The sequence below is a fragment of the Cyanistes caeruleus genome, chromosome 9 (genome assembly GCF_971803275.1).
Source record: "Cyanistes caeruleus chromosome 9, bCyaCae1.hap1.1, whole genome shotgun sequence".
Classification (NCBI taxonomy): domain Eukaryota; kingdom Metazoa; phylum Chordata; class Aves; order Passeriformes; family Paridae; genus Cyanistes; species Cyanistes caeruleus.
The window spans coordinates 24,338,878-24,366,377 of record NC_141709.1 but is presented as its reverse complement, the minus strand read 5'-3'; the positions used below and the strand labels follow the sequence as shown (position 1 = coordinate 24,366,377).

The 27,500-nt window shown below is 39.5% G+C and overlaps 1 protein-coding gene across 19 annotated transcripts in view; it reads right to left on the bottom strand.

Moving 5' to 3' along the window:
- The window catches only part of ST3GAL3 (ST3 beta-galactoside alpha-2,3-sialyltransferase 3), a 182,491-nt gene that overhangs the window by 130,020 nt on the left and 24,971 nt on the right, over nucleotides 1-27,500 (bottom strand). For 6 of the 19 annotated variants that reach the window (XM_086902321.1, XM_086902320.1, XM_086902319.1 and 3 more), the window contains exons 3-4: nucleotides 7,664-7,711; nucleotides 5,764-5,898 (exon numbers count right to left, since the gene is read on the bottom strand). The exons of 5 other annotated variants lie outside the window; for them this stretch is intronic. In XM_086902321.1, the coding sequence (XP_086758447.1) occupies nucleotides 5,764-5,898; nucleotides 7,664-7,711 (183 nt within the window). Of the gene's footprint in view, nucleotides 1-5,759; nucleotides 5,899-7,663; nucleotides 7,712-26,253; nucleotides 26,317-27,500 lie in introns of those variants that run through there. 8 more of the 19 variants (XM_086902326.1, XM_086902331.1, XM_086902327.1 and 5 more) reach the window with 4 other exon arrangements.

Sequence of the window (27,500 nt, the reverse complement as noted above, 5' to 3'; positions counted from 1 at the left end):
CTTCATTAGCTTTGCAACCAAAGCACCAGAACACAGACATGAGCTAAACATTAAGGACAGACTTCCATTGCACTGTTTCACAAGATTTAACTTCAGTTTGTCACAAAAGTTTCATCTTCCCTAGGCTTTAAATTTTCATGTTCAGTGATTATTGCTGAGAGAGATAAAAAATAATATTTTAAAAATGATATGTCAACTACCTTGCAACAGGCACTTTATATTAAAAAAAAAAAGAAAAAAGAGTGTTACAAAAGAAAACAACATTTCTGGTTTCAAATCAGCTGCACAGGTATCTTCTTGATTTTCAGTAGGGTGCAACTATAGTTTCAGGCTGTAACATCAAACCAGAAGCACCCACACCCCTTCCTCTCATTGGTGAGATGTGCAAGCTACTGCAGGCAGAGAAATGCTGCCCTCACCATGGGCCATCTCACACTCATGGGCACTTTTTGAAGTCAGCATTACTATTAGCTTGGAAATTAATCTCTATCACATGCTGCTCCCCCAGGAAAGCCACTAGGACCCTCTAAAATGGCAGCCTCTAAGTAATCTTCCTTTTTAGCAAAAATCGGAGTCTTGCTACAGACTTCCAGAGACATTTGGCTGTACCACTACAAATACAGGGCCTGAAAGTTAGCCCAACATGCCAGCTGGAAGTGGCCTGGATTCACAAAAGTCAGATAAAGCCCCAAAGATCTGAAGAAAGCCAAACACAGAGCCTAACTCCAGGAAAAGGCAATCCTTGTCTGGAGTTATGTGTTTAAATTAAAACAAGAAACACAGATCCATTAAATCAAAGTATAACTGAATCTAAAATAGTTTGCTCAGTGTGTGATGATTACAGGAGAGGAACTGAACTGATCACACAGCTCAAGAAAGGGGCAATCCCATTCCTACCCCTTCTTCCATTTAAAACAGAGGTGTCAATAACCTGCCTTGGCACTCATGCTATTTCTCTGTATCCTACAGGTTGCTTCCTCCTCCCATAACCTTAGTTTAAAGCCTTACTCACCAAGCTAACCACTTGATATACAGAAATATTTCTCCTCTTTTTCATGTAGTGGGATAAAGAAGTGCTGGAATATTAGAGAAAGCAGAACAAAATAGTTAGAGAGTACAAGGTAAAAAGACTCTAGCTTCTCCACCAAAAATCAGCTTGGACCAGCTGGCCAAATTAACTGTGGTTTGATGTTGGCCTCCACCATCATCATGATGACCTTTCCCCAGCAGCCCAATCATTAGGGGGTCTCTGCACTGAAGGACAATGCAGAGCCACTCACAGGTACAGTCTGGAAAACTCCCTTCACATTTAAGCATGTTGATAGGTCTGATCCAGCCCAGGCCATGTCTGACCCATCAGTCTCCAGACAAGACACCTCTATGGCTGTGTGGCACAGGATCTGTTTCTAAAGCAAAAAATTAGTAAAGGGAATAAAGAACTTATTTTGCATCCCCTGGAAGAACATCATGGAGTAATCTGAACAAGACTTCATATTATCAGCCCACAGAAGACTGAAAGGCCCATGGAAGATAAAAGTAACATGATTAGAAGAGCACTAGTTAATCTAAAGATCACAGTCACCTGTGCTAAGGAGCCACAGATCTCAGCTGACAATGTGGTACAGCAGCACACAGAAGCAGAGAAATGAACAAACATGGGAAGTGAAGTTTCATCGTGTCCCATAAGAACAAGAGGTCATCCTAGGTCAAAAACAAAATGCATTTCTACATTTCCAGGAAGATCAGAACTGAATAAGAATCTAAGAACTGACAACAATTTCATAATAAAGCATGTAATTGGGATTACATGAACAGAAATAGAGCCAAGTATAGCAATTTCTATAAATTATGCAAATCCTGTGACAAATTCAATGTTGGCATTAGCATGGAAATTCCTCCAAAGAATCCAACAGAAATACAGATACCAGGCTGCAAGTGAGAGATGAACTGTCTCATGTCTGAAAACTCCATGCAGACCACCCAGGAAGCCACAAACCCCAGTGTACAATATCCAGCAAGTATTCAAGTTGCCTTTTGCATCTGCAGCCAATATAGCTATATAGAAGCAAAATGGGAAAAATTTTGCCCTTATGATACTAATCTGAAATTAACAATCCAGGAATTAACTTGGCATAGTGGATCTATCCTTTCAAACTACTTGTAACTAATTTCACTGATGACTTGAATACTAACCCTTTTAGCAGCCAGCTACTTAGAAGCACAGTACAAATAACTTTGCCTGCAGAAATATAAAATTAAACTTTTTTTTTTTCATGACCAGCTATATACAGTTCTAGCTCTGTGTTTAACTGGTGATTGCAAGTACAGGAGGGAAGGCAGAAGATTCAATTTCACTATTTTTTTCAAAATGTTTGTGTTTGTCAAAGAAACGAGTATGATTCTCAGGAGACAGAAGCCCTATCAAGGATGCTCAGACCACCCTGATACATTTCATCCTGTCTAGTGCAGTTTGGTCTCTGCAGAACTGAGGATCCAGTTGAGCCAAGCTTCCATTCACATGCAAGTTCTACATCTGCAGCAAAGGCCACAGGTAAAATTACTTACTCTGCATGAAAAAGGCCAAACATATCACATTCACCTTGGACTAAGAAAACACATATGGACAGTTATAAAAGTTCAGTTGATATAAAATAATTCTGCTAGAACTCGAGAGACAAGAAAGAATTAATGAAAAAAAGTCATGTTAAATGGATCAACTGAAAGGGACAAAAGAAAGATTTTATTCCAGGGTTAAAAAAATACCAGTCAGGATTACTGAGCAACAATCAAAGTACTGGATAAACAAAGACTTCATTTTGCATCCTTTCCTTAGGATTTTCACTTTAACCTCTTCAGTGATGGAATTTACTGATGGAAGCATTATCTTCTATTTAAATAACCAGAGAATAAAAAAGACTGCAAAGGCAAGTTCAGAAGTGGTAAAGCTGAGGCCACCCGAGCTTCTCAGCCCAGTCCTGCATGGTCAGCATGCAGGGCTGCATTTCAGCTTCCTCCTCATCCCCACTTACACTTTTGCATACGCATTTACCAACCTTTTTCTTCAGGTTGCCAAGTGACACCAAGGAAAACACCAAGACAAAGCCCAGTCCCTGGTGCCTTTCCCTGCTGTGTAACAACAGACAGAAGAAGCAGAAGTGACCCCTGTAAAGCTAAGTGCTCAGCCCTTGCAGCCCAGCACCAGGAGCTCACCTCACCAATCTACAGCTACACATCCTAATACAACTATAGCAACCTCCAATGGTAGAAAAGCAACTGACTGCTTTAAGCTGAATTTAGGAAAGACTCCAATAGGAAGATGAAAAATTTCCTCCTATGATCTGCATATGCCCTTTTGCTTTTCCCAGGAAGTCATCTTTTTCAAGCCAGACTACAGCCTTTGCTAAACAGTTGTTCCATTTACTGCCATGAGTCCACTTGGCAAATGGAGTTAATGCTGCCCTATTTAGTCTTCCAACATACTCTTTATTCTATAAATTGTATCATATTTCCTAATAAAAGTCAAGAACAATATTAACAAAACAGTAATCGATATTGGCTTTTAGTAACTTACAAGATGTGCAGATTTGATGCAGAGAGATGTCACATGAGAGCGAAATACTAAAATACTTTTAATTTGAGGCATTCATTAAGCCACTTCTTGACATTTGCACCTCAACTCATTCACAGCTGTATTTTCAACTGGAGGAATAGAGTATTAATAAGAAGACAGATGATGATACTGAACATGCTGGCAAAGTCACATAAGGACTATGAAACAGCTTCATGACAGTCACTGGCAAAGATTCAAGCAGCTCCCACAGTCTACACTCAGAAAAATAAAGAATGAAGTAGAACTTCATTAATCAGAAATGAAAAGGGAAAAGCATTTTTGCAGAAAAAAAGGCACTAAAACCAGCAGAAAAAATACACATATTTCCCTTTTTTCTTTCTGCCTTTCAGGGATGAAGAAACACACAGCATAGTAAGTTCATCTCTCCTTTCACATCATAATCACATAGTGCTAAACAGAAATGCAATTTGGCTGAAAAACCCCAACATGCTGGAACCACATCAGCTCCAAATATTAATTAAACTTGCTTTCCTCAAACCACGAACATCTAAACCTAATTACCACTGACCTGAAAATCCAGGAAATATCAGAGTTTGCAACTGTAGACATCTGAGTATCACTGAGAAATCAAATAAACAGCAAGGAATCTTCTGCAAGTCACCAATGCTTTTCTCTTATGCTAGGAATCTATCACTACTCTATCCATTTGATACCTCATTCAGTTGCACTTCTATTCCTGGCCTCCATCCACACCACTCTCCATCCAAAACATAGGCAAGCAGTCACCAAATTCCCACTGGAGTTGTATTTGATAGGACAGACACAGTGATATTCTCATCCTTCACAGAATGGCTATCCGACCATCTTCAGCAGCTGAACAAAACAGAGAAAGTTGCCTTCATAGTTCTCACAGCTTCTCCCAAAATGGTTATGGACTTTGACTTAAGGAATCACTAACAGCAAACTCCTAAATAAACACAGATTTAAATTCTCAGATGATTACTCCACTATCAGTGTGAACTCAGCATTTGGAAGCATGGTCTCACATGTGGGCTTTCACAAGCACATGAGCTGCAGCAGATAACACTACTCAAACAACTTGACCAAGACCTAGATTGCTAGTAATTTGGTTGCTTGTAATGTTGGAAGTAGCACCTTTTAAGCCTGCAGCGAGAACATCTGCTATGAATCAGTGGTCAGTACTGCAATCAAACATGTCTAACAAGAGCATAAGCCTACAGCCCAAAGGTATTCAGTATTTTCAGCAAGCACAGTAGCATCTGGGAAACTTGCACTCGTATCCAAGGCTTAGCGAAGAAAAATTTAGCTTGCTGTCAGACGCAGGAGGTAGGAAAAAGTCTTGAACAAAAATAGCAGGGGTATAAATCTAACTTTCAAGGTCCAATGTTTGATTTGGTAGCAACAAAGTAAAACAAAGCAACTAGAGAGGAAAGAAAAAAATAAAAGGAGCACTAGCTGTCTATGGCAAGTGAATGAAATCTAGGTCTCCTAAAAAACTGATTGTTTCTCCAACTTCAGAGCATGACACCCTTCTTTCTGAAATGGTTTCAGCTGAAACACTGGCCTAGACATCACATCAAACATTTATCTCAGCTGCTCAAGAGCTGCTCAAAACTTATCTTTCAAGGGAATAGACAGCCATGAAGAGAATTACAAAAACATCTGGACTTGTGAAGGCTGGACCACAGCATGAACCTCATGGCTCAGCCTCACTCAAAGCACATTTGGCTTGCATGTCCTCTACCCAATAATCTCCTGTGAAGCATTACATTGAAGCTCCATAGCCAAATGAACTTCTGAACAAGCAGTTCAGAAATTTTATCCAGGAAAACCTAAACAGTGTCATTAGTCTGAGTTGCATAAGGACAGATTTCCAGCATTTCTGAAAACTGTGACTTCCATATGGGACAAAGTTAAGGGGAAAGCCAAGATAAGGACAGTCAATTCAAGTATGATACAGAAGCTGCAACAAGACAGCCCTTCACGTGGCATGATTAACAAGTAGCAAAGAGCACTTCTAAACTGTTTAATATGCAAATACAGGTACCAGTTTTAAGCAGCATGAAATCTAAACAGGGAGACTTACTTTCAGCTGGTTTTGACTAATAAAGAAAAAGGTATATGTAATTTTATGTTTCAAATCATATAACTTTAGCTGAAACATCACCTACTGGGAATGGCTGGGCCTGGAGCTGCCATGGTTTCTGTGGGTTCTTTCTGGGCTCTGTCTTTTCCTGGGTCTGCAGCAAGGTGAGATGGGATGGACAGCGGAAGCACAATAGCCACAGTTTTTCTCTCTCTCCTTCCTGTTCAACAAGGAAAGCTATCCCTCAGTTGGACAAACATCACACATCTTGACATCTTATTACACATACCAGTTAGAGCAAGGTGAAGTTTGCAGCACAGTAAGTGCAAAGTACTAAACACAAGAGCAATAAACATACAGCTTTCTCAGACATTTCTGAGCCTCTCTTCTCAAACACATAAGTTTTCTTCACGTTTCTTCAATGAAGGAAGTCAAACTTGTTGCAGTGAAAGGGTTTACAAAAGATCAAGTGTTACTGCCTCAATCCCTAACCTTTTTCTAGCTTGAGTTGTAAAATGCCAGCAAAGACCAGTGCTTTTAAAAGAGACCGAGGTAGTCCAATGTCTCACATGAGCCTGTCTCCCACCCTCCATATTAACAGAACTCCAAAAGACACAGAGCAGTTGAACAGTTTTTCATCACTAAGTTTACTTTCCTATTGGTAGAAACATTTATAGTTAACTCCATAGATACAAAATCTGTGATTAAAATTCAAGCAGGGGTATCTCAAACCTATGCAACTTCCTCCCTACTTTTGCAGGCTGAAGAGACCACCACCCAATACAGGAGGCAGGCAACAACACACTTCAGTTATGACATAGTAATTAGTAAGAGAGAATTAATAGAGGATTTCTTCCCCCCATATACACAACATATCCATTTGGCACCCTAGAGATACTCCCACTTTAGATCATGCACTAAGAATAGATCTGTTTCCAGACAGAAGTTTTAGAGGAGATACAGGGAGAGAAGAAAAAGTTTGAGTTCTTTTAAACTAAGTAAGCTATTACCACTAGTTCAGGGGTTAGTAAATCAGATATGTGTTCAAGCTTCAATGTTAGTGTCAGGCAGCAGGCTCTCTTTCAAACTGTGCAGGCAGAAGACAGGTGCTATGTTGGAAGGCAGCATGTTCCCCCTATCAGCCTAAGAGGAAAGGCTGGCAAGCAAGATAAAATAAAAAAAATCCAAGCCAAGGTTTTATCTTTTGTGTAAGACAATAAATATCCCCATCTTTTACGTGTTAAGGGGTTTAAAGTTGTAAGAGAAATTCTTAGCCTTTCCCTTGCACTTCATATATATTATATACACTGTAAACTGAATTTCATCAAGTATCATGCTCACTATGGTGTGCCTTGGCTGCAGCTTGCATATTACACACAGCCAAATGGAGTTACTGATCTAGCAAAGTGCCCCCAGCACAAAAGAATTTTTGATTTCTGGTTCAGTTTAATTGTAGGTCATGCTTAGGCTCCAAAGGAAATGAGATTGGGAAAGATTTGCCCTGGGGTTTGATAATTCTGGTCAATATCCACCCAAAAAACCCCGTTTCCAGCCCTATTGGTTTAGTTACGACTTTTTTGCCTTCTCCTTCCTGGAAGCATTCCTAATGTCTTTCCCCAAATAACTCAACTGTTTGTTTAGCTGGGAAACTGTCCTAGTAGCATGAAACAGTTTTTCTTCTGCTGGTGGGTGACATCATCTTAATGCCTTTCACATGAGAAGAGAAGCACAAACTGCATCATCAACACGTGTCCAGGTCGTTTCCTTGCTGGGTAAGGGAAGAGTCCCGCAGGTTAATCCTTGTGTCGTACTAAGGCTCTTAGAACTCCCACTGCACTTAGGAAAGGACCCATTTACCCTTTGGCTAGATGCTTGATTCCCACACAAGTCTGACTCGGTGTCCTGCCTCCCAACATGGCTACCATGTCCAACTAAGTAGAGGCCTTGTCATGAGGTGGGAGATAGAGAAGAAGGCAATGTTGTACCTGAGCCTAATGTTTGTCCAACGGAGTCAAAGGAAAGAACCACTGAATCTGTAACACAAGAGTACAAGTTCATTTTCCCCTTTTTTCAGCACCATTTCTTGCTGTAACATTTTTTTGTTATTTTGCTTAAGCAATTCCTTGTTGCTCCCTTCTGCCAGGAAGCAGAACAACTTCTTCACCAACCAGACGAAACAAGAGGCACCAAGCAAAGGCAGAACAACGGAGTATGCAATAAACCACAGTGCTGATAACCAATGAAGTAGCTACAATTCATTGAAAAGAATTTTATTTTATGTCTAATAAGCTTGGTCAAGTGAATCAAAACATGCTTTGACTGCTGGCCTAGAGAGTTTTTTTCTTATCAAATGTATTTCCAATATTTTATCCCCACTTAGGGGCCTCACTTCTTACGATCAGTTCTTCCCTGACACGGTTTGCTAAGCCAAGCACTTTGTGCTCCTTGCATTCCATGCTCACCATGTTTCCCACATCTTTACTCACAGTAGTGGCTTCCAACTACTTCCAGCAGTGCATTTCAGTTCATCAATATCTTTTCACCTTTGCACTATATGCAGCACATGTGCAAAGCATCAAGAAAATATAACCTCTCTACTTGATACTCTTATTTTTCTATCTGGGAATCACAACAATGCTTTTATCCATGACTGCATTGGCACCTCTTGCTCACCAGTTAATGCCTGACACTTTTAATCACTGTTTCAGATGATGAGGCACTCTTTGCTTCAACTGTGCTTTAAAGATCCTAGTTTTTATATATGCAACTTGACATTTGGCCACATAGAAACCCTTACTGCCTGCTTGCACTCAGCTCACCCCATGATCCAAACCCCTTTATTAGACATTCATTTTCCTCATATACCACCCTTTCAGCGTAGAATTTGTTTGCAAAACTACCAGTAATAATTTGATATTCTGTTTCAAGTGGAGTTGCATTATGTCATCATGCTCAATAATGGGGCTTCCCCCCAACTTTATGCTTATTTGAGACAAACTAAGATTTATTTTGGTAGTAAGCCTCCTGGTTTGCCATCCATTTTCATGGAAATCCTAACTGAAGGAGGAAGACTACCAAATTCAATACCCTTACAGAATTGGGCCCAGAACTTAGAGACAAATTGCCAGTGGGCACAACACAGAAAAGAATAAAACACCACAATAGGATTAATAATTTTATGGTCTGAGAAACTTTAAACTGACACAGCAATAGCTAAATGAATAGACCAAATCTTTTGACATTTCTCTTTGTCACTCAGGGTTCAGAAGCGATCAATTCATCACACATCCTTTGCAGTATCACAAAGGCTGCCAAGGTGCAAGTCCTCAGTGCAAGGCAAAAAGCTCAAGCACAAGAAGACTTAGCCTGCTGAAAAAGAGTTCAACCTCCTGCTAGATCACTTGAAATTTAGGCAGGATACAATCACAGGCACTGGCAGTTACCATGTTAAAGCTGAAAATAACTTGACACAGGACTGAGCCCTTGGATTCTCTATATTTTACATTATCCTGATGCTTTTTTCCAACCCTTAAAAATGCAGTAAGAAACTTAATTTTCAAAATTAACACTGTTGTTTTAATAAAGGACTGTTAATCTGACTGGGTTTGAAAGGATTTAGAAAAAGTCTATGCTGTCTCAGATTCAGCACTATGGTAGTAACATTAAAAAAAATTAAAAAGATATTACTGGTCTCAAAACTTACTCCAACAAAAATAAAAATCCATCTGGACTTAACAACTATATTTCCTCTTTTGGGAATAAAATTCAGACATCATTATATTATTCTAAATAACAAGGAGTTTAATTCATTTTAACTGCATTAACTTTATTTGCCATCAATTTTAAAGTATCTCTGTGGAGTTCTACTTTTTAAAAAGAACTGTTGAGATTTTTATCAACATAAAGTACTGCTTTCTAGTTAATGTCAAATTTAAAAGCTGTTAATTTTTCTGAAATATATTTTGCGCTCACACACTGCACATGAAATATTAGGACTTATCTAAGAATGGCTGAAAAGCACTGCAAGCACCAAATTAATAACATTATCGCAACCCACAAAAATAGTATAATGTTTCATTCCCTTAACTGAGAACATTATCTTCCTCATATAAAAAAACAATTTACAAGAAGATTAAGAGCTCCCTTTTCCAATCCAGTCCTTCATGCTACTAGTAGTTTCAACTAATCAAATTCACTGTGAAAAACCTGTATCACAGTCAACTCCCCCTCGACCTCCAGGAGTAATTTCACAAAACTATGGATCTTTATTAAAATGGATCTTTATTAAAATGCTTTGCTGAAACTGTGTTTATTTCTGGTATTAGCACTCCAAAACTGAATAAACTATAAACCTGAAGAAAGCTAAGAAGATAATCATATGTTACCTTTCTTCTACCCAAATAGTTAACATCCAAATTCAGAGCTACAGGTTATTTCTGTCAGAAGTTGACAGAGAGAAGCATTTCTTTGAAGCAAGCCAGATTTACTTGCAAATACACTGAGTTCTGCTTCCACAAACATAAGAAAAAAAGTTTCTTTGCTTCTAGCTTCAAATCTCTTCCAGTCACGGCTCAGTTCAAAATCCTCCTGACTTTCTAGGGGGTCTTTTTTGCTGAGACAAAGTGGCAGCTCTGTCTGTGCCCAGCGCCTTTCCCCAAGCCCTGGAGTGCGCTCTACCTTTCAAAGGCAATCTTCAAAGGCTTATCTTTCAAAACTTAGTAAGATACAATGTAAAACATACCACTTACATGAGCCCTTGCTTTAGGTGCCAGGAAGTGTTTGTGCCTGAAGGAAGTCCCCAACCTTTCAGATAACTATTTCCATTAAGAAGCTTAAATGTTTTTCCTCCTGCCTTAACTAAAGGGCAGCCTTTATACCTAAATCATGAAATCTGACACACAGTAGTTTGCCAATATGTACAGCTTAAGGCTGCACACACCACAGTGCCAGTCTTTTACATCTGTTCTCATGTTAACTACAACCTTTTTTTTCAGTGGCTCTAGCAGCTTAAAAAAGAAAAGGGAAAAAAAACCCCAAAACAACAAGATACAGCAAAATCCAAATGTAATTCTGGACCTTATCCAATCCATCAGAAGAAGCACAAGCACTCACTCAATTTAGAAGGCACTCAGTGCCAGGAATAATGGCAGCTGAGATCTTACCAGCCAGATTGCAAAGTTGCTTTGGGTCACTTTGTGTCAAATTTGGATTAAAGTTGCATTGGGATCTATGCCCTGGGTCACTTTCCCCTCACTCCCACCATTCAGTTAGAGCATCACAAGCTGGACCAATATACAAATCTGCTCCATCATCCCCCATAAAACAGTGCTATGCAGGGCTACCTGAATGCATTCCATCATAGCCCCTTTGGAGTGTGGAGGAGTGTTGTATGGGACCCTGTTCCACTGCTGTGAAACCAACACAAGGATCCCATTCCATTCAGGAACAAGGAGCTCAAAGACAGACTCTGCAAAGACCCTCAGTGCTGCTCTGGGAACAAATTTAAACTCAGTTCCAACAATGCTCCATACAGGACCCAGAAGTGAATGTACCTTCGTAGGAACACAACTGGACTTGCACAGATCTGTTCTGTAGTAAACAAACAAACAAACCAACCAATCAAAAATGAAAACCAAAAACCAAATCTCAAAAAAACCCACCTGCAAATCTGTAATGACTACATTTATTGCTGCATTTACACCACAGTCCAGCTAAGACATCCAGGTATGTGGACTGATTGTATTTCAAGGCAAAGGATGCACTTCAAGTATTGCTAGCCCCTTACCTTTCTCAGGGCCTGGATAACTGTGCACCACACTCCCCTGTCCCTAAAACAGGCAGATTGTATCATCCATCTTGCTACATATATTGTGCACCTTAGCTTGGGGCATTTTTGGACACCAGACAAGTATTTAACTGCTACTTGTAATGGATTGCTGTATCTTTTCCTGTAGTCTAGTTTCTGAAAAGAAAACTAAACCAAGATTTGGATCTTCACAAATGAGTGATGATCCTGACCAACAAACTGCAGATTTGTAGGAGACAAACAAAGCCATGCTGAAAAACATCTGAAGTTTCATACCCCATGTACATCACTAGATAAATATTTAAAATGGGTACTGCTCTGAAGAGATGTATGGAAACAGCTCCTAAAAGCCCAGTTGTGTTAAGTTCTTACAATCATGTAGGAGCAAATACACAGATTAATTTCCAATAAAAATAGTGTCCTTTGATTTCATCCTTGAAGAAAATGCAGTATACAAACCTAAAACCAAACAGTGGCAACGCATAATGAGAACAGCAAATATAATCCACATTCAAACAAAAACTGTATATAAACTGTATGTTTACCTAAGTGCTGTTTCAAAATTTCAGTCAAGATTTTTATAGTAAGTCCCTCTGAGAAGCCACTAACCTTTTATCGCTTTTTACAGATTCTCCCTGCAAGGATTTGTACATATTTGTCTCAACCTATTGGAAACCAAAGAAGCTAAACCAATAACTTCTCTTATCTGGGTTTTTTTTGTTTGTTTGTTTGTTTGTTTTTTGGTTTTGTTTTGTAGGGGGGATTGTTTGGGGTTTTTTTTAAAGAAAAAAAAATAAAAAATGCAAACCCAGACTTCAGCAATAAAGTAATTTAGTAACTTCCCCAAGAAAAACATGATTGCGTGCTGCTTTGGAAGTGGTCCTGAGAAACCACAAACTGTCAGTCCCACTGGAGTTATAAGAGTTTAATAATAAAGGCTTAACACAGCCTCAGTACCACATACCATTACAGCAATACACTCCACAGGCCAAGCCAAACAGGGAATACAAGAATACATCACAATATAAGGCTGTGATTTGGCACATCCTTATTCAGACACTCAAGCTCTGAGGTCTGTATTGCTTTGTTATATGCATAATCAACGTCTCTCATTCCACACCCCTGCTCTCCAGATACTCTGACGGATCCCTACAGAACTACAGTCTATATTTAATAACATTTAATGTAATTTATACCTCCAGAGCTTGGTCAGAGACCAGATATGCTGCAGAGCTCCATCAGCTGGCCTGGGGATGGCAACTGCAGTAATATTATCTACTAAAATTTTGATTCAGAGTCAGAATGAAAAAAGAAAAAAAAAGAGGTGTTTCATTTTTATCACAGAATTAGAACAACATCCTTAAGGGTTTGTCATTCATCTGTCTCCATTTTTCTGCTGAGTACTGAAAAGTATAGGATCAAACATCCCAGTAGCCATCAAAATTTATTTTCTATTTGAGATCAATATTCTGCAATGTAACATACCAGAGAAGGAACATTTAATGCATGAAACTCTTCATAACTTGCTGACAAAGAGATCAATAACAACAAGAACTATTCTGATGTTTCACCTAGTCAGGAAATGAAGCTCACAAAAGCAGTGCACTCTCAAAGAACATTCTACTGTCGGGATTCATTTGGCAAGAAGATCTGTCTTAGAATATCTCCTGCCCCAAAGAAAAAATATTTTTAATAAGACCCTCTCTTATCATGACTATGCAACATACTGGATAATTCTTATATCCAAAGAATTGAAGGGAACTGCATAATTTCACTTCTGTCTTGGAGATCTCATTTAGATATCTAAAGCATGAATATCCTTCCTCAGATTCAGAAAAACAACTGCCTACACTCAAAAATTCCTTGACAGGGCAACAGTCACTTCCTAACACATTGTTTTGCATGCTGAAGATGGATTTAGGGAAGGGCTAAGTAAATTACTCAGTTAATGACAAATGCCATCCTACTAACTTATTAAGAATCCTACTTTTGTGTTAATGTTGGGCTCCCAATTCCTCCAGCTTGGTCTATTTTGCTGCACTAAGCTCTTTCTTCTATAGTGCCCAGGATTTCCCTATTTGACACCTTTTTTCTGAACACAGTGAGATGGCTCTGTGTTAAGGGCACTAGTCACTACAATAAAATCTTTTGTACCACAGTTCAAGGATGTTCCAAGTGACTCATATTCATCACTTAAAACTCAAGGCACTAATTAAGACATGGCCTAAGCTCCACTTCACACAGCATCAGTGATGGTAAAGGAAACACCACTCTTACGGGTAATCTCAGCTCCTACACACATACTCTGTCAAAAACAATCAGTAGTGCTCCCATGTTTAGACACCACAAGGAGTTATGATCTCAAGTGTATTGTTTGAGCAGTGTAATTCTAACATTTTCAATATCTAAGATGAGAAATTACATAAAAAGATGACACATACAGAGCACAGGCACACTTCCTAATCACAGATTTGAGAGCTAATAGAAGCAAATAAAGGGATTGCAAGTTTTGGCAAGCAAAACACATGCAGGGTTTCAGTCCAGTGCTGTCTGCAGCTGATAGGAGACTTAGGTTCAAAGTTTAAAACTTAGTCCATTTATGGGAAGAGAAAAGTCACTCAGCAACAGGACACATCTTCAGCAGCAGGAAACATCTGATTGTAAAGAACATTTCCAATAAACTCTGTATTTAATAAATTGTCTTAAGACAAAGCTGCACTAAATTTGAATGCCTGTCCTGTGTGCCACCTGGCTATGCTTATTTTGGTATGGAAATATGGGAATAGGATAATGCTTGTTTCAGATAATGTACCTGTAAGGGAAGAATCATCCTCATTTGAGAGCCCACATAATGGAAATAACTCATTCTTAACAGTAATTCACTTCTGCACTGTACAAATTAAAAAGCTACTGCACTGTTGCTCTAGCCACTATTTCTTTAAATACCATCCCCATTTACAAAGCACACAGCACTAAAGAAGGCCCCTAGGTTCTCTCTCCATTTTTGTGCCTGACCCAAAACACCCATTTTTTATTGACAGCTGACCTCACAGCCAAGCTTAGATCTGAACCCAAAATCCTTGGTCATCCACTCTGTCCAGACACGAGGTCCCTTTTGTGCTTCAGCCTGGAGCCAGCCAGCTTCCACACCGGGAAACTTGACACAGGGCGCTGAGGCTCAGCACAAGCTCTGCTGCAGGGAGGGCAGGCACAGCTGGCTCCAAGTGAGTCTCTGCAAACTGAACCACAGCCAACAGGGGTAATTTTGCTATAACCCATGCAGCCCTGAACAAGTCCTTTGATTAAATTGTTTCTCATCCATAAAAATAAACAGTCTGATTTTTTCCAAAGGCCCTTGGATAAAAGGCTCGAGAGCTAAAAATGGATATTTTCAAGTATTTCAAGTATTATCACTTGTCTGGAGAATTTAATGTGGCATCAAGGTCTACTGGTTACATTGTAAATAGAAAAGTCATTCTCTATCACCTTTCAATTTCCTGTCATTTAATTGAAAATACAGCTCTCTTAGTGATACTGAGCTCGAGAGATGTAGTAATATTTCTTTAGGCAATTTTTATGCATTTCATAGAACCTAACCAACCTTTTTACACTTGCTGTTTTGTGCATTGCTCCTTTTTCATCAGGACGTTTGTTATGAAGTGGTAAATGAACTGAACAAGAAACAACATTCATGTTCTGAACAGATGTATTTTTAAAATGGTCTGAGCATGCCAATTTTCTTTATTCTGCAATGAATGAACGGAATGAAAAGATGTGGTGCCCTGCGCCAGCTGGCAAATGCTTCAGAAGGATATTACATTGCTATTGTCTTCAGCAGCGCCCAAATAACTGTTTGGTGGCAGCAAGGGCTGGTATGTTGTGCTCATAAGATCAGTATTTATTTGGATCTACTACATGAGTGTGCAGAGCCATGACTTGGTGTTTCACCAAGCATCAGGGACATGCAGCTCCTCCGTGTCCACCACAGCTCCCCATCCCAGGGGAAGGCCAACAGCACCTGCTTCTTACCTTGCACTTTCCAGAGGAGAGATGGACAGTTCCCAGACACAAAGGAGAGGGAAGATCAAGGTGCTGCAGGCATTCAATGAAGATATACTTGGCTTTGAGGAACACTACTGAAGGCACAGAACTACCATAATGTCACAAAAACACCCAGGCCAAACTCTGCCAATAAAGCAGATATCCAAGAGGTTCTTCACTTGACAATGAGAAATCCTTTCTAGCTAAACCCAAACAGATTCTCAGTATTTTAAGGAGCTCTTTATCTCCTAAGTCAAGCCTCATATTTTGGTTTCAATTATTACTATAGCACAAAGTCAGTCATACTCCCAAATTCCATAGAGGAACATGCAATAAATTACAAAACAGTACAATTTCTCTCTTTGAAGATAACAATCTGTGGCCAAGACAGAAAATGGGTAGTGGCAGTTGGGGAATTGCACAGCACAGAGAAAATTAATTTTGTATTTTCACATTGCAAAAAAAATATATCTTGTTAGCTTAGATGCTATAAAACACAAAGCATTTATCATTTGAAATAAATTGCTTTAGTCTTGTAGCACTTTTTCTAAATATGGACATGGACTTTTACCTTAATAAAACACAGTTTGTGTCTCAGACTTACATATACTCACACAAGTGTCACAGAACTCTGGAAGGCTGATGCACATAAATGAAGACATCTATATACAATTAATGACAATCAGGACAACAACTATTTTAATAGACTGGTCTTGGTTTTATGCTTACTGGAGCCACTCAGCTATTTTTGCCTCCCTTTCCCCCACATGCAAAAACCTTTTCCTTTTCTGAGCTAACTCTCTTGAGTTTGTTTGAAAATTATCTACAACTTATGATATTTAGCCAGTGGTTAAAAGCTTCCCAAAATCTTAAAGCACACAACATCTGGCCCACCTACCACAATAACTGCCAACAAGGTCCTATGTAGAGTGTTACAGTGAGATTTGTCATTTCTCCCTGCCTGGAGCACAAACAAATCACAGGAAGGAGTAAGATACGAGGTATGAGCATAAAACATCTGAATACAAGTGATTTAGAGGCATTTTGTCTAGAAAATGACCACACTTGAATTTCTTTTGCATTGCAAGGACCTAGATTATTTATTAACATGAAAGGTGATGCTGAACAGAAAGTCTGCAGGATCCATTTTTCACTCATGTATTTTGCAGTTTGGGGTCAGAGGGAAGTTTATGGGAACTTAACAGCATCGCCAAACTGATTCTAAAATTTGAAGAGATTTCTGGCCCATCAAATCCTAAAATTTAGTAAGTTTCCAAAACATGCTAGAACTCCCAAACTAAGATTTTGATTTCAGAGATCCTACACAACATGTGATTTTATAGGTAGTGGACATACTCAGAGAGATATGGAGCATAAGTTCTTCCCAAGCTGACTGGCTTGAGGAGCTTGAGGAGCAACTTGTCTTTACCTTACTGACACACAAACTGGTCAACAAAGGGCATCATGCCTACACAACCTAAACCAAACACTGACACGATCAAATCTGAAATAAAGGTGTTCCCAGAGTATCAACTTGACTATGAAAGCGCCTACACTCAGAGGAAAAAACCAAACTAAAAAAAAAGCCTCCAAAACAAAAACCACAGTAACTGAACAATGCATATATTCTCATTTCCTATTATTTTCTTTACATAAGTGTTTGATTTTAATTTTTAAAAAAAAGTTCACCAAAACGCAAGAAAAATAATCCAGGGATGCACTAAATACTGTCAATAGTGCCCCATTTCCATGTGCAGAAATTGCAGGACAATGAAAAACTTATTGAAATAGCAGCTGCAGGAGCGGAAGTTGATCACCACACACACCACTCAGCCCCTGGACAAATACAGCTGGAGACAATCTAAAGGAAAAGCGTTCCTTCTATCACACCACATACAAAAATACAATGAATCCCTTTAAATTATCACTTGGCAGAGAAACAAGCCAGTGAGAAACAAACAAAAAAAAACAACCAACCAAAAACAGCATTAAAATAATTTCAAGGCACCCAGAAGGTTAAATAAGAAGAAACATTGGTTCCAGTCTAGGATCAATGGAATTAAACTGCTGAGCACCTCCCTGAAGTGTTTCACAAAGCAAGCAAGCTTTTTTATAAAAATTAACTCATAGGGTAATTTCCAAATCAGCAGCAACTAAAAATCAGCAGCCACTGAAAAGGGAAAAGGACAAAAATAAAACATGCCAGTCTCACCTCCAGCTACAAGAATTTTTACTGTCCATGAACAAATTCTACCAAAAAGATCCTTGTCAATCAGACTGAAGTTACAGTGACACAAAGCTTGTATACAAAACTGGAATAGGCAGTAAAAAAACCAGAGAACTGCAGAAAGATACACTGCATCCAAACATATTGGGTGACCCTATTCAGGAAAGCCACAAAGTCTCTCACATCTTTGCTACAAGCAATCAAAATGCCTCTGGAAAACAAAACTAAACAAGAAAACCAAACCCAAAAACAGAAAAAGAAAACCCAAACCAATCCACATCAATGGACTACTTTAATGAAAATATCGAGACAAGGGATAAACTAGCTTAAGAACGGTAATCCAGCATCCAGCGTAGCAGCATCCTGTGAAACTGCCAACTCTACTTCAACAAAAGCTGAAACTTCAGAAATTAAGTGATGCCAAGAACAACTCCCTTTCTAAGTCAATTTCCACAAATAAAATCTACTGTAATCTCAGAAAGACAAAACTTCCACAGCGCTCCACAACAGACTCCATTCCTTATTAGCATTTCCAGCCACCTGCTGAAGTCTGCTTCCAGCCAGGATTTCACAGGCTCACTGGGATTCACAAATTTTAGAGTTTCACCAGTTCTGGATTACTCCACTAGCAGAACTTGTTATAAAAGGCAACAGTCATTTTATTAACCTTACTCTAAAACAGCTGCCTCATCTAACACAACTTCATTTGACTGGCAAAAAAACCCAACAGCTTGGTGTTGGCAGGTCTGGGATCAATTCAGCAATGGAAAAAGGCCTTTTCTTGGTTTGTGACAAGTCATCAATGTTGGCAACTTTTTGGCCCTAAATTAGACTGTGAAATTGCCTGCACAACTGAGCACATGATAGGGAAAGAGAGGAGAGGATTAAGGGAAGGGAGATAGCAATGAGTAGGGCATTCTAAAAATAAAGAATATTGCCGAAGCCTGAGACAGCAGGTCACAAAACACAAAGGCCTGCTGGTCACTTGGAAAAGGCAAACTGTGTTGAATGGCTTAAGCTGTTGGGTTTTAGAGTCAGGGATTGGTTGTAGAGGAAGAGGTTCTTAGGTTTTATGAGGTTTTTCAACTGTAATAAAAGAGTGACTTTCTCAGGCTGGATAACCTTGACATTCCTTTTAAACCATACTAAAACAAACATGCCCACCAACTTTCCCAAACCAAATCAAGAAATGGCAACACTAACCATCATAGATGCTATTCAAGGCAATACACAAACCTCAGCATCTCAAGGCCAAGGACTCCATATGGAGAAATGCAAGCCAAAAGCAGGATTTAGGGCCAACTTCAAAATTGCACATATGTAAGAGAACTGCAATCACTTTAAGATCCTCACTGCATCCAAGCAGCTCGTTATCACCAGCCCCAGGCCCACAAGACTTCAGAGAAGGAAATCAAGTTATCAGTTGCAGCAGAGCACTTTTCCACAGCTGGTTTTAATTAAGCTAATTTGGCAGTAGTGATTGACAGCAAGCAGAGCCTTCCCAAATCACTTTCCAAGCATTTTTGCCAGTATTTCACCATCTGTGATAACCAGGATACTTGATACTAACTAGGATCTGTCTGAGGTTCAGTGTGTCCACTCTCCCTTAAAATCATCTGGTACAGCCACTGCATACAGGTAATGTGGTGCTGGGAGAAGATGCAGAACTTGAAGAAAGGTATTGGATAAATTCCACTGAGAAAACCACTCCTGAAAAAGCGGATATATCACTTGCCAGAACCCTATCATACCTTGGCCATACCCATGGTACATGAAACTTATAAATGATCACATGGATATGGAGGAGATTTTGGAGCTGTAACAAATAGAACAGCCTATATAATTTCTAGGCTAGTTGTGCAGTTTTGTGGATACATGCAAGATAGGGGGCAGGTTTACCACAAAGAAATGCTTTGGGTTACACCATGATGCCAGAACAAACCAGGGTATGGCCAGACTGGGCAAATTTAAACCCCATTAAGGGAATGAGAAAGGGTCTAGCAAGGGAGTAATTTGAATGGCATCTAACTACATGGAATTTTTTTTCTAAGGTAAACCTGTGACCAGCGATTGGAGTGGGAGACACTAATGGTATCAGTACCAGCACTGGTACATGAGACCAACACTCATAAGAAACGGATCAGTAAATCTAAGTCAAGAACATTAAAAAAACAAAAAGAAAAAAACCAAAACAATTAACCTTCTGCAGGAACATTTAGCATGTACCCACACCTGGTCTGTTTGGTTCACTCAAGGTATAAATATCTGATACAAACACTAGTTCAGACTAAAACACTGACCTGACCAACTCTAATAAATGCAGACTGCTGACACTAAAGCCAGGGTAGTTGCCAGGAACCAAGCCTTAAGTCTGAACCAAGGCAAAGGAAACAATGAAATTTGCAGGATCAGAAGTCTGGGCTTCACAAGAGCAGAATTCAGGAACCAGCTTCAGAAAAATCCACAGGATATGTGCCTTGGGAGAAGACCAGTACAGGAGAGTTTGCTCATTTTGAAGAATGACCCTACCATGCTCAAGATTCCTAGAGCCAATGTGCAGAAAATCAAGCAAAGGTACCAGGAGACCCACATGGATCAACAAGGAGCTTTTGACAATACTCAAATACAGAAAGGATGCACATGAGGTGGGAGCAGGGTCAGGTGAGTGGGGATGAATGTAGAGACACTGTCCTAATGTGCAGACTTGGGAAGGTCAAGTCCTGCCTGGAGCTGAAAGCAGTCAGGGACAAGAAATGCTTCTACAAGTAATCGAGCAGTAAAAAGAAGACTAGGGAAAATGTGGGCCTCCTGCTGAGAAAAAAAATATGGAAAAGGTCTGGAGAAATGGGCAGATCTCACAAAGTTCAGCAAAGAAAAATGCAAAGTCTTGCTCCTGGAGAAGAATAACTATGCCCTACAGGCTGTGTGCCAACCTCCTGGAAAACAGCTTTGCAGAGAAGGACCTGGGAATCTGGGTGGAGCAGCTGAACAGAGCCAGCAACATGCCCTGGTCACAAAAGCAGCCAACAGCCCCCAGGGTGGGGGGACCCTTCCCCTGGCTCAGCACCAGGGGGGCTCTGCTGCAGGGCTGGGGCACTGCTGGGCTCCCCTCGACAGAGACACACTGGAACCAGTCCAGTGAGCTAAGATGATTAAAGGATTGAAGCATCTGCCACGAGGGAAGGCTGAGAGAGCTGGGATTGTTCAGCCTTGAGCAGAGAAGGCTCAGGAGGACCTTAGTAACATAACCTGATGGGAAAGATTAAAGAAGGCAGAAATGGGCTCAGAGGTGAGGTGCCCAGTGAAAGGGCAATAGGCAATGGGAACAAACTGAAAAGCAGGAAATTCTGTTTAAACCTAAGAAAAAAACCACATTGGTACTAAGGGGGTGCCTCCTAGTTACAACTATTTTGTGATTCTGTAAAACACCCTTGTGTTCTAAATAAGTATTACTCTTAGGATTTTAGTGCAAGTACTGCCCCTCACCTGAGACTGCTTCAGAACAAATTAAATGCAGAGGAATCAACTGCAAAAAAAGACAAACCTTCCAGTTTGCTGGTAATACTATGCCAGGCAAAAATTCTTAACGATGCCTTAAAAAAGTGAGAACGCAATTTATCCCAAATAGAGCACAGGATAAATCTAATAACTACAAGGTTAGGGTTCACTTAAAAAGAATTTCCTTCCCAGTATAATGAAATATATTGTTAATGGCTACTATTTGAGTCCAGGAGTGAAAATCCAGCCATCCTGCTGAGGTCACAATTATTACCCATAATAAACCGGGTTTTACTACAGGTTTTCACAAGCAGCCAGTTAAATACAATGGCCAGGAATTGAGTTAGAAGGATCTGGGCAGTTTCTTTATGGTTGTTCAACATATTCAACATGACTTCATCACATGAAGTGCCCCACACTGACAAATTCTCCCAACAAATTTCACTCCTCAGAAAATTTCAAGCAGGTGGGTTTATTTTATTTGGATTATTATTAATGCCCTGCATTCTTCTAGTGAAAATTTACAGTGATGCCACACAAGGCACAGCTTCCCACCACAGCCCCAAACAGCTCATTCCCCTATGCCTCCTCCTCTGAGCTATCACAAGGACTCTCCTGGCTGGAAGCTCAAACTGGAAAAATGCCTTTCCATTTTGGTTTTCTGCTGTTTTGCAGTAGGCTGGCATTGTTTACTATGCCATCAGTCAAATAGAAACAGCTGGCTCAAGGTAAGCTGTAGAAGGGTTAGGGTTGAAGCACAAAGAATGCAAGTGATGTTTCAAAACACAGTTATAGCCAGTGCTAGCAGTGTTTCCCATTGCCAAAGCCCAAAAGCACATAAATACCTTTCTATCCACTCCTCCTCCACTGTAGCTCTACCCCTACCAGGCATCTTGTTTCCTGCTCACAACAGATTCCATCACCAAAAGCTACCTCTTATCCCAGAAACGTGCAGAATAATGAAGACAGATTGGAAAAAGTTATTGCGGCCTATGAATATTTTTTCTTTTTCAAGCCTGTCTACATAAGGTCTTCTCTCCATGAAATCACAGTGTAGTACCTGTAAAATTATCCATGAGGACAAGCCTTGATGAGAGGTAGACTCAGCAAATGAAGTGCTTCAGTGAGTTTGCCACTATACCTATTAAATCTTGGACCTACGAGGGGTGTCTTCTGACACCGTGGCTTAGATCACTTTGCAAAGCAGAAAACTTCACTCACAAAGTAGTTCTTTTTGCCAGCTTAATATCAGATAAGCCTGTACCAGAATTCCATGGAACCAGATAATGGTTTGGTTTGGAAGGCATCTTAAAAACCATCTTGTTCCAACCCCCTACCATGGGCAGGGACAACTTCCACTAGACCAAGTTCCTCAAACCCCTGTCTGACCTGGCCTTCAAAACTTCCAGGAATGAGACAGCCACAACTTCTCTGGGAACTCTCTTCCACTGCCTCACCACCCTCACAGTAAATAATTTCTTCCTAATATTCAGTCTAAACCTACACTCTCAGTTTGAAACCATTTCCATAAGCACGTTACAGTAGAGCGAGAATACAGCAGTGACCAAACTGAAGGTGTCTCGCTTCCATCAAGATTACCAATTCCAGCCACAAATTAACACCAACCCCAAGGCCACACAGGATACTTGGGGAGCAAAGCAAAATTTAGGAAACTTTCACATCCTGTGTGGCCCAGCACATCACTGCAACTGCCCCCAGCACAGCTGTGCCATGACAACTGCTCACAGGCTGAGGGGAGGTGGTAAATTGGATCACTGAAAAACTGCACAAAAGTCACCAAAAATAGTCCTTAAAAATGTTACTATGTAGTCATTTAGAGCAGATTTACCACAAAAATCAACATAGTATGTAACTGTACTCTCAGAAACTTAGATTTGGAAAGCTCAGGTCGTTTTCACAGAACTGAAATGATGCCTGGCAAAACGGTAACATTCCTTAACATTCCTTAAAAGCGGGTCTTAAATAACAGCCCACCTGTTGACATTCAAATAAAACACAACTTCGGTGAACAGCAGCCAGAGACTCTGCAAGAATGTGGTAAATAAAACACAGGAGAGAGAAGGGCTGTCCAACAAGAGATGGAATAATTGCAACTTTGTTCTCAAATTTTTATTTTTTTTTTTTTTTACTTTTATCTCCAGTAGAAAAACTCTCTAGAGAGTTCCAGCATAATCAACTCCTCAATGTAGAACAAAGAAGGAACAGTCTTACCACAACACTGAAGGACAAACAAGCTGTATCTGAATATACATCTTTGAATCACTTTTTGTGACAGCAAAAATAATGAGAAAACATTCATATTTAATTGGGGGATTCTCCACAAAACTACTTAGCAAATCCATAAATGCATGCTATGAAGACGAGGCAGTGATCTAACAACAACTAATTACATGTCAACAGTTCCAGTGAACAACAAATTAGGAGCAAAAAAAAATAAATTCCAAGCTCTGTGTGAAAAACCTCATTTTTTATCTTGCACCAACAGTACCCTCTGCCGTTCCAAAGCTGCACTGCATAAGGTGAAATCCAGCCCTGACCATGGGGAACACTCAATCCATCAAAAGCACCTACCTAGCTTTATCCATTCATTATCTCACTTCCTGTAAACATGTTCCAGATATGTTAGTTTCTTCCTACTATGAAGCCAGGTTTTGGGTTGGTTATGATGTTAATCTATTTATTGTCCCAAGAGTTTCTTCTGTGATTAGAAAAAGACAGTTTTAGCCTTAAAAATAATTTTTAAATTAACAAAAAGAAAATAAATTGAAGGCTATCCTCTAAGGAAGACAAGACCCACTCACCACCACAGTAATATTTTCTGGATCATTTCTGTAAAGCCAATAGGGGGTTTTAGATTCTAAATTCAGTGAACCAGTCAAGAGACACACATGAGATAAATCCAAATATTCTACCACAAAGTTTTTCAAAAAGCAACTTAAAGGCTACATCCCATCTTGCAAATGGCCCTAGGGGTAACAACACAGGAAGACTCATGTACTTCTGGTATCCTGTGATAACCCAGCACACCCATGCGGTAAGAAGGACCATCACGCTGCAGAAGCAGCACAGCAAAAGCAGAAACAGGGAGGTGAGGCACAGTCCCATGGGCTTTCCCTGTGATGAAGATTCCAGACCCATCCACACAGGGTCACTGTGAAGCTTCAGCAAAAGCCCTGAAGCTGAGAGGACACCACCCTCAGTGTCCAGCTGATGATCTTCATTAGCAGAGAAATTCAGAAATTGAGAGTACTACTGTTCTTCTCCCCTCGTGTGGAAGGCAGCGTGAGGGAGGATAGGCACAAATTGTATGAGCACTACAGGAGAAGAAATGCCCCCAAGTGTGATTTGAAGCACAGGCATCTCACCACAGGCAGCCTGTATGAACAAGCACAAGGAGGAAAAGACATACAAGAGCAAGGAATGCTCTTACTAGATTACATGCTTAAGATGACCGTGCCAAAATTGAACTGTCAATGAATACACTGAAGCATAATCCAGAACTACAGGAAAAAAACCAAAAACAACACAGAAAATAGAACTCCTTCAGTATAGAGAAGAAACGAACTTGTACAACTTGCAATGGAAAAGAAACCTCTACTACTTGATCTCAAAAGCTTTTCAGGGCAGGGTAACACATAACAGAAAATGTCTACAGAGCTTAACACCAAAAGAAACTGAACAAAACATGTTGTCCTTAACTATTCTGTCCACAAGACACTTCCACCCAGTGCAGTGTCTTCTTCTGAAGCAATGGGAGGCAGCAGTCAGTTGCCTTTGACTAAAGACACAACTTTGAAGCCCCAAAGATGGTTCCATGTCTTTCCATCAGAGCAGACTTAGAACCACATTTTCATACATTTCAGAGCAACAGCAACATGACTTCCAAGTGTGTGGCAAGTATACAAATATTTGATCTTGGCAAAGGAACAAAGTACTTCTGAGGGGACTCCATGGTGTTGTAATGAGTTATGGTGAACAGCAGGCTGATCTGAATTGGCACCACAGCACTGAAACCCCCATGTCTTTGCACTGAAAAGCATCAACTAGAGCACAACTGCAGACCACATTTTTCTATTCCAGTCATGAAGATAGAGCCTCCAAAGAAATACATGCTGGAGTACCACGCTCCAAGAAACATACACACAAGTTTTTATTTACAAGTAACAATGTTTAATATTTTAAAATTTTAAAAAATTTCTCCACTAGAAAGATTATAAAGCCCAAATCTGTAGAAAATAAAGACTGCAAGAAGCTTATCAACTAATCTAAAACTCACAAACACATGTTGAGGGGAGAAAAAAAATTAAAACAAGAGAGCATGAAAGTCAGAGAAGCTTACAAATGACTTCATTGTGGTCAAAGTGATTTAGAGAAGACATCAGGAAAAATCTGTCTAGAGGGAAGAACAATTAAGCACTGGGATAGGATGTACCAGTTTCCATGATTAGATTTTATAGAGTACTAATAATATATGTTGGAATAAAGTGATGTCAAATATATTATTTCTAAAAGCCCAGATAAAGACCTCCTGTAGTTCTTTCCAGGGCTATTTGCTACAATTTCCTATGAAGAAAAACATTCCGAATAGCCATTATTAAAATATACAGCTTCTAAAACAAGTAGTAACATTTAAGATCAGATAATCAAGAAAACACACAGTACTAGAAATCAAGCATATTAACCTAAAAAGCACAGGACAATAATTTTTCAAATTAAGTGTTTACTAAAGTATCTGAGAAGGTACCTAAATGTTACACAGAAGGAAAGGAAACTGCCTTGTACTCCAGCTCACCCCCTGCTGCTTCTTACATGCCAGTGAGGTAGCTGGACTAAATGAGAGAGTGCCAAGAGTACAAAACTACAAAAATGCAAGATAATGGCACAGAGGTACATAAAATAAATATTAAAATAAGTTAAAAATAAATAAAAATTATGTTTTCAGAACTTAATTATTTTGGAACTTAACACTATCCCTTTCTTACCTACAGACTGACTGTTCAGGACTAATATTCTCACTTGCTGATATTATCTTGTTGCTCTCGGTGCTTTAAAAAAAAAAAAAGGATAATTAATTTTCAACCAGTTTTAGCATTAGGACAGAAATAAGGAAGGAAGCTTCTGCTTTATGGCCAAAGAAACATTATTTTTCAATACAACCCAAGTCCTAAGAAGGTTACAATCACAACAATGTAACTTCTTTCTCAGTACAATTGACGAACATCCCTCTAGAAATTTGAGACTGGTTCAAGCCTGTCCTTTAAGAGAAGCCAAAAAAACATTTGCCTTGATGGAGAAACAACACGGAAGAAAAGAGAAATTAAAATTATTAACACGGATTTGCTCCTATCTTCAAGATGAAACTTGCAATATGCAAGCACCTCCACGTGTTTATAATCCTGTCAGAGCCCAACATTCAACATGCAATTGCAGGGGATTTATACCCCACGTGATTCCATGTAACTGCATTCCCCAAACGTTTTATTGGACCAGACAGACATTCCAGAGATGAGGGTTCACACTGTACAGGATGCAGGAAGGGAACCACCCAGCAATCAACACAAAATGAAGCCTTCTGGAAACATTCATCCCACCAGCTCCCACTGGACATGGACAAAGGAAATACCACAAATAATGCTTTTTAATTAAAATGTGTTATAAAGTGTACACACTAGGAGGAACTGATAAAAAATATTATAAGACAAAATATCTTAGAAGAGGAGTACACTTACTTCTCAACTCCTACTAAAAGAAAAGAAATTATGGTATTTGTTATGGATTTGTAGCTTTGGAAATTTCATCTTTCAAGGACAATAAGCAGAGCTGCTATGAGGAAGAGACAACCACACTGTTGGTGCAGTCACTGCAGGCAGAAAGACAGACAATTTTGTGCAATGGCTAAAAGGACTCAAAAGGGAAATGAATCGGGAACATACAACACTCTGGTTGCCACCAGCATATATCTTTTTGCACAATTAATGAAATTAATTAATCTCCAGTGTTCCTACACCACAGAGCTTTGAATCAATGAAGCAATTCATGGGAGAGATTTAAACAGCTTAGTGTAGATGCCTGACTGAAAAAATAAGCTACCTCAAAAATAGTTTGGAAAACATCATCTGTGCTATAGCAGGAATTGCAGAACTTGAAGAAAACTGAATTGAAGAAAGATGTGCAGAAAGTTGAAACATGGTCAAATAAGCAATACAAATGCTCATAAGGATTAGAAAAA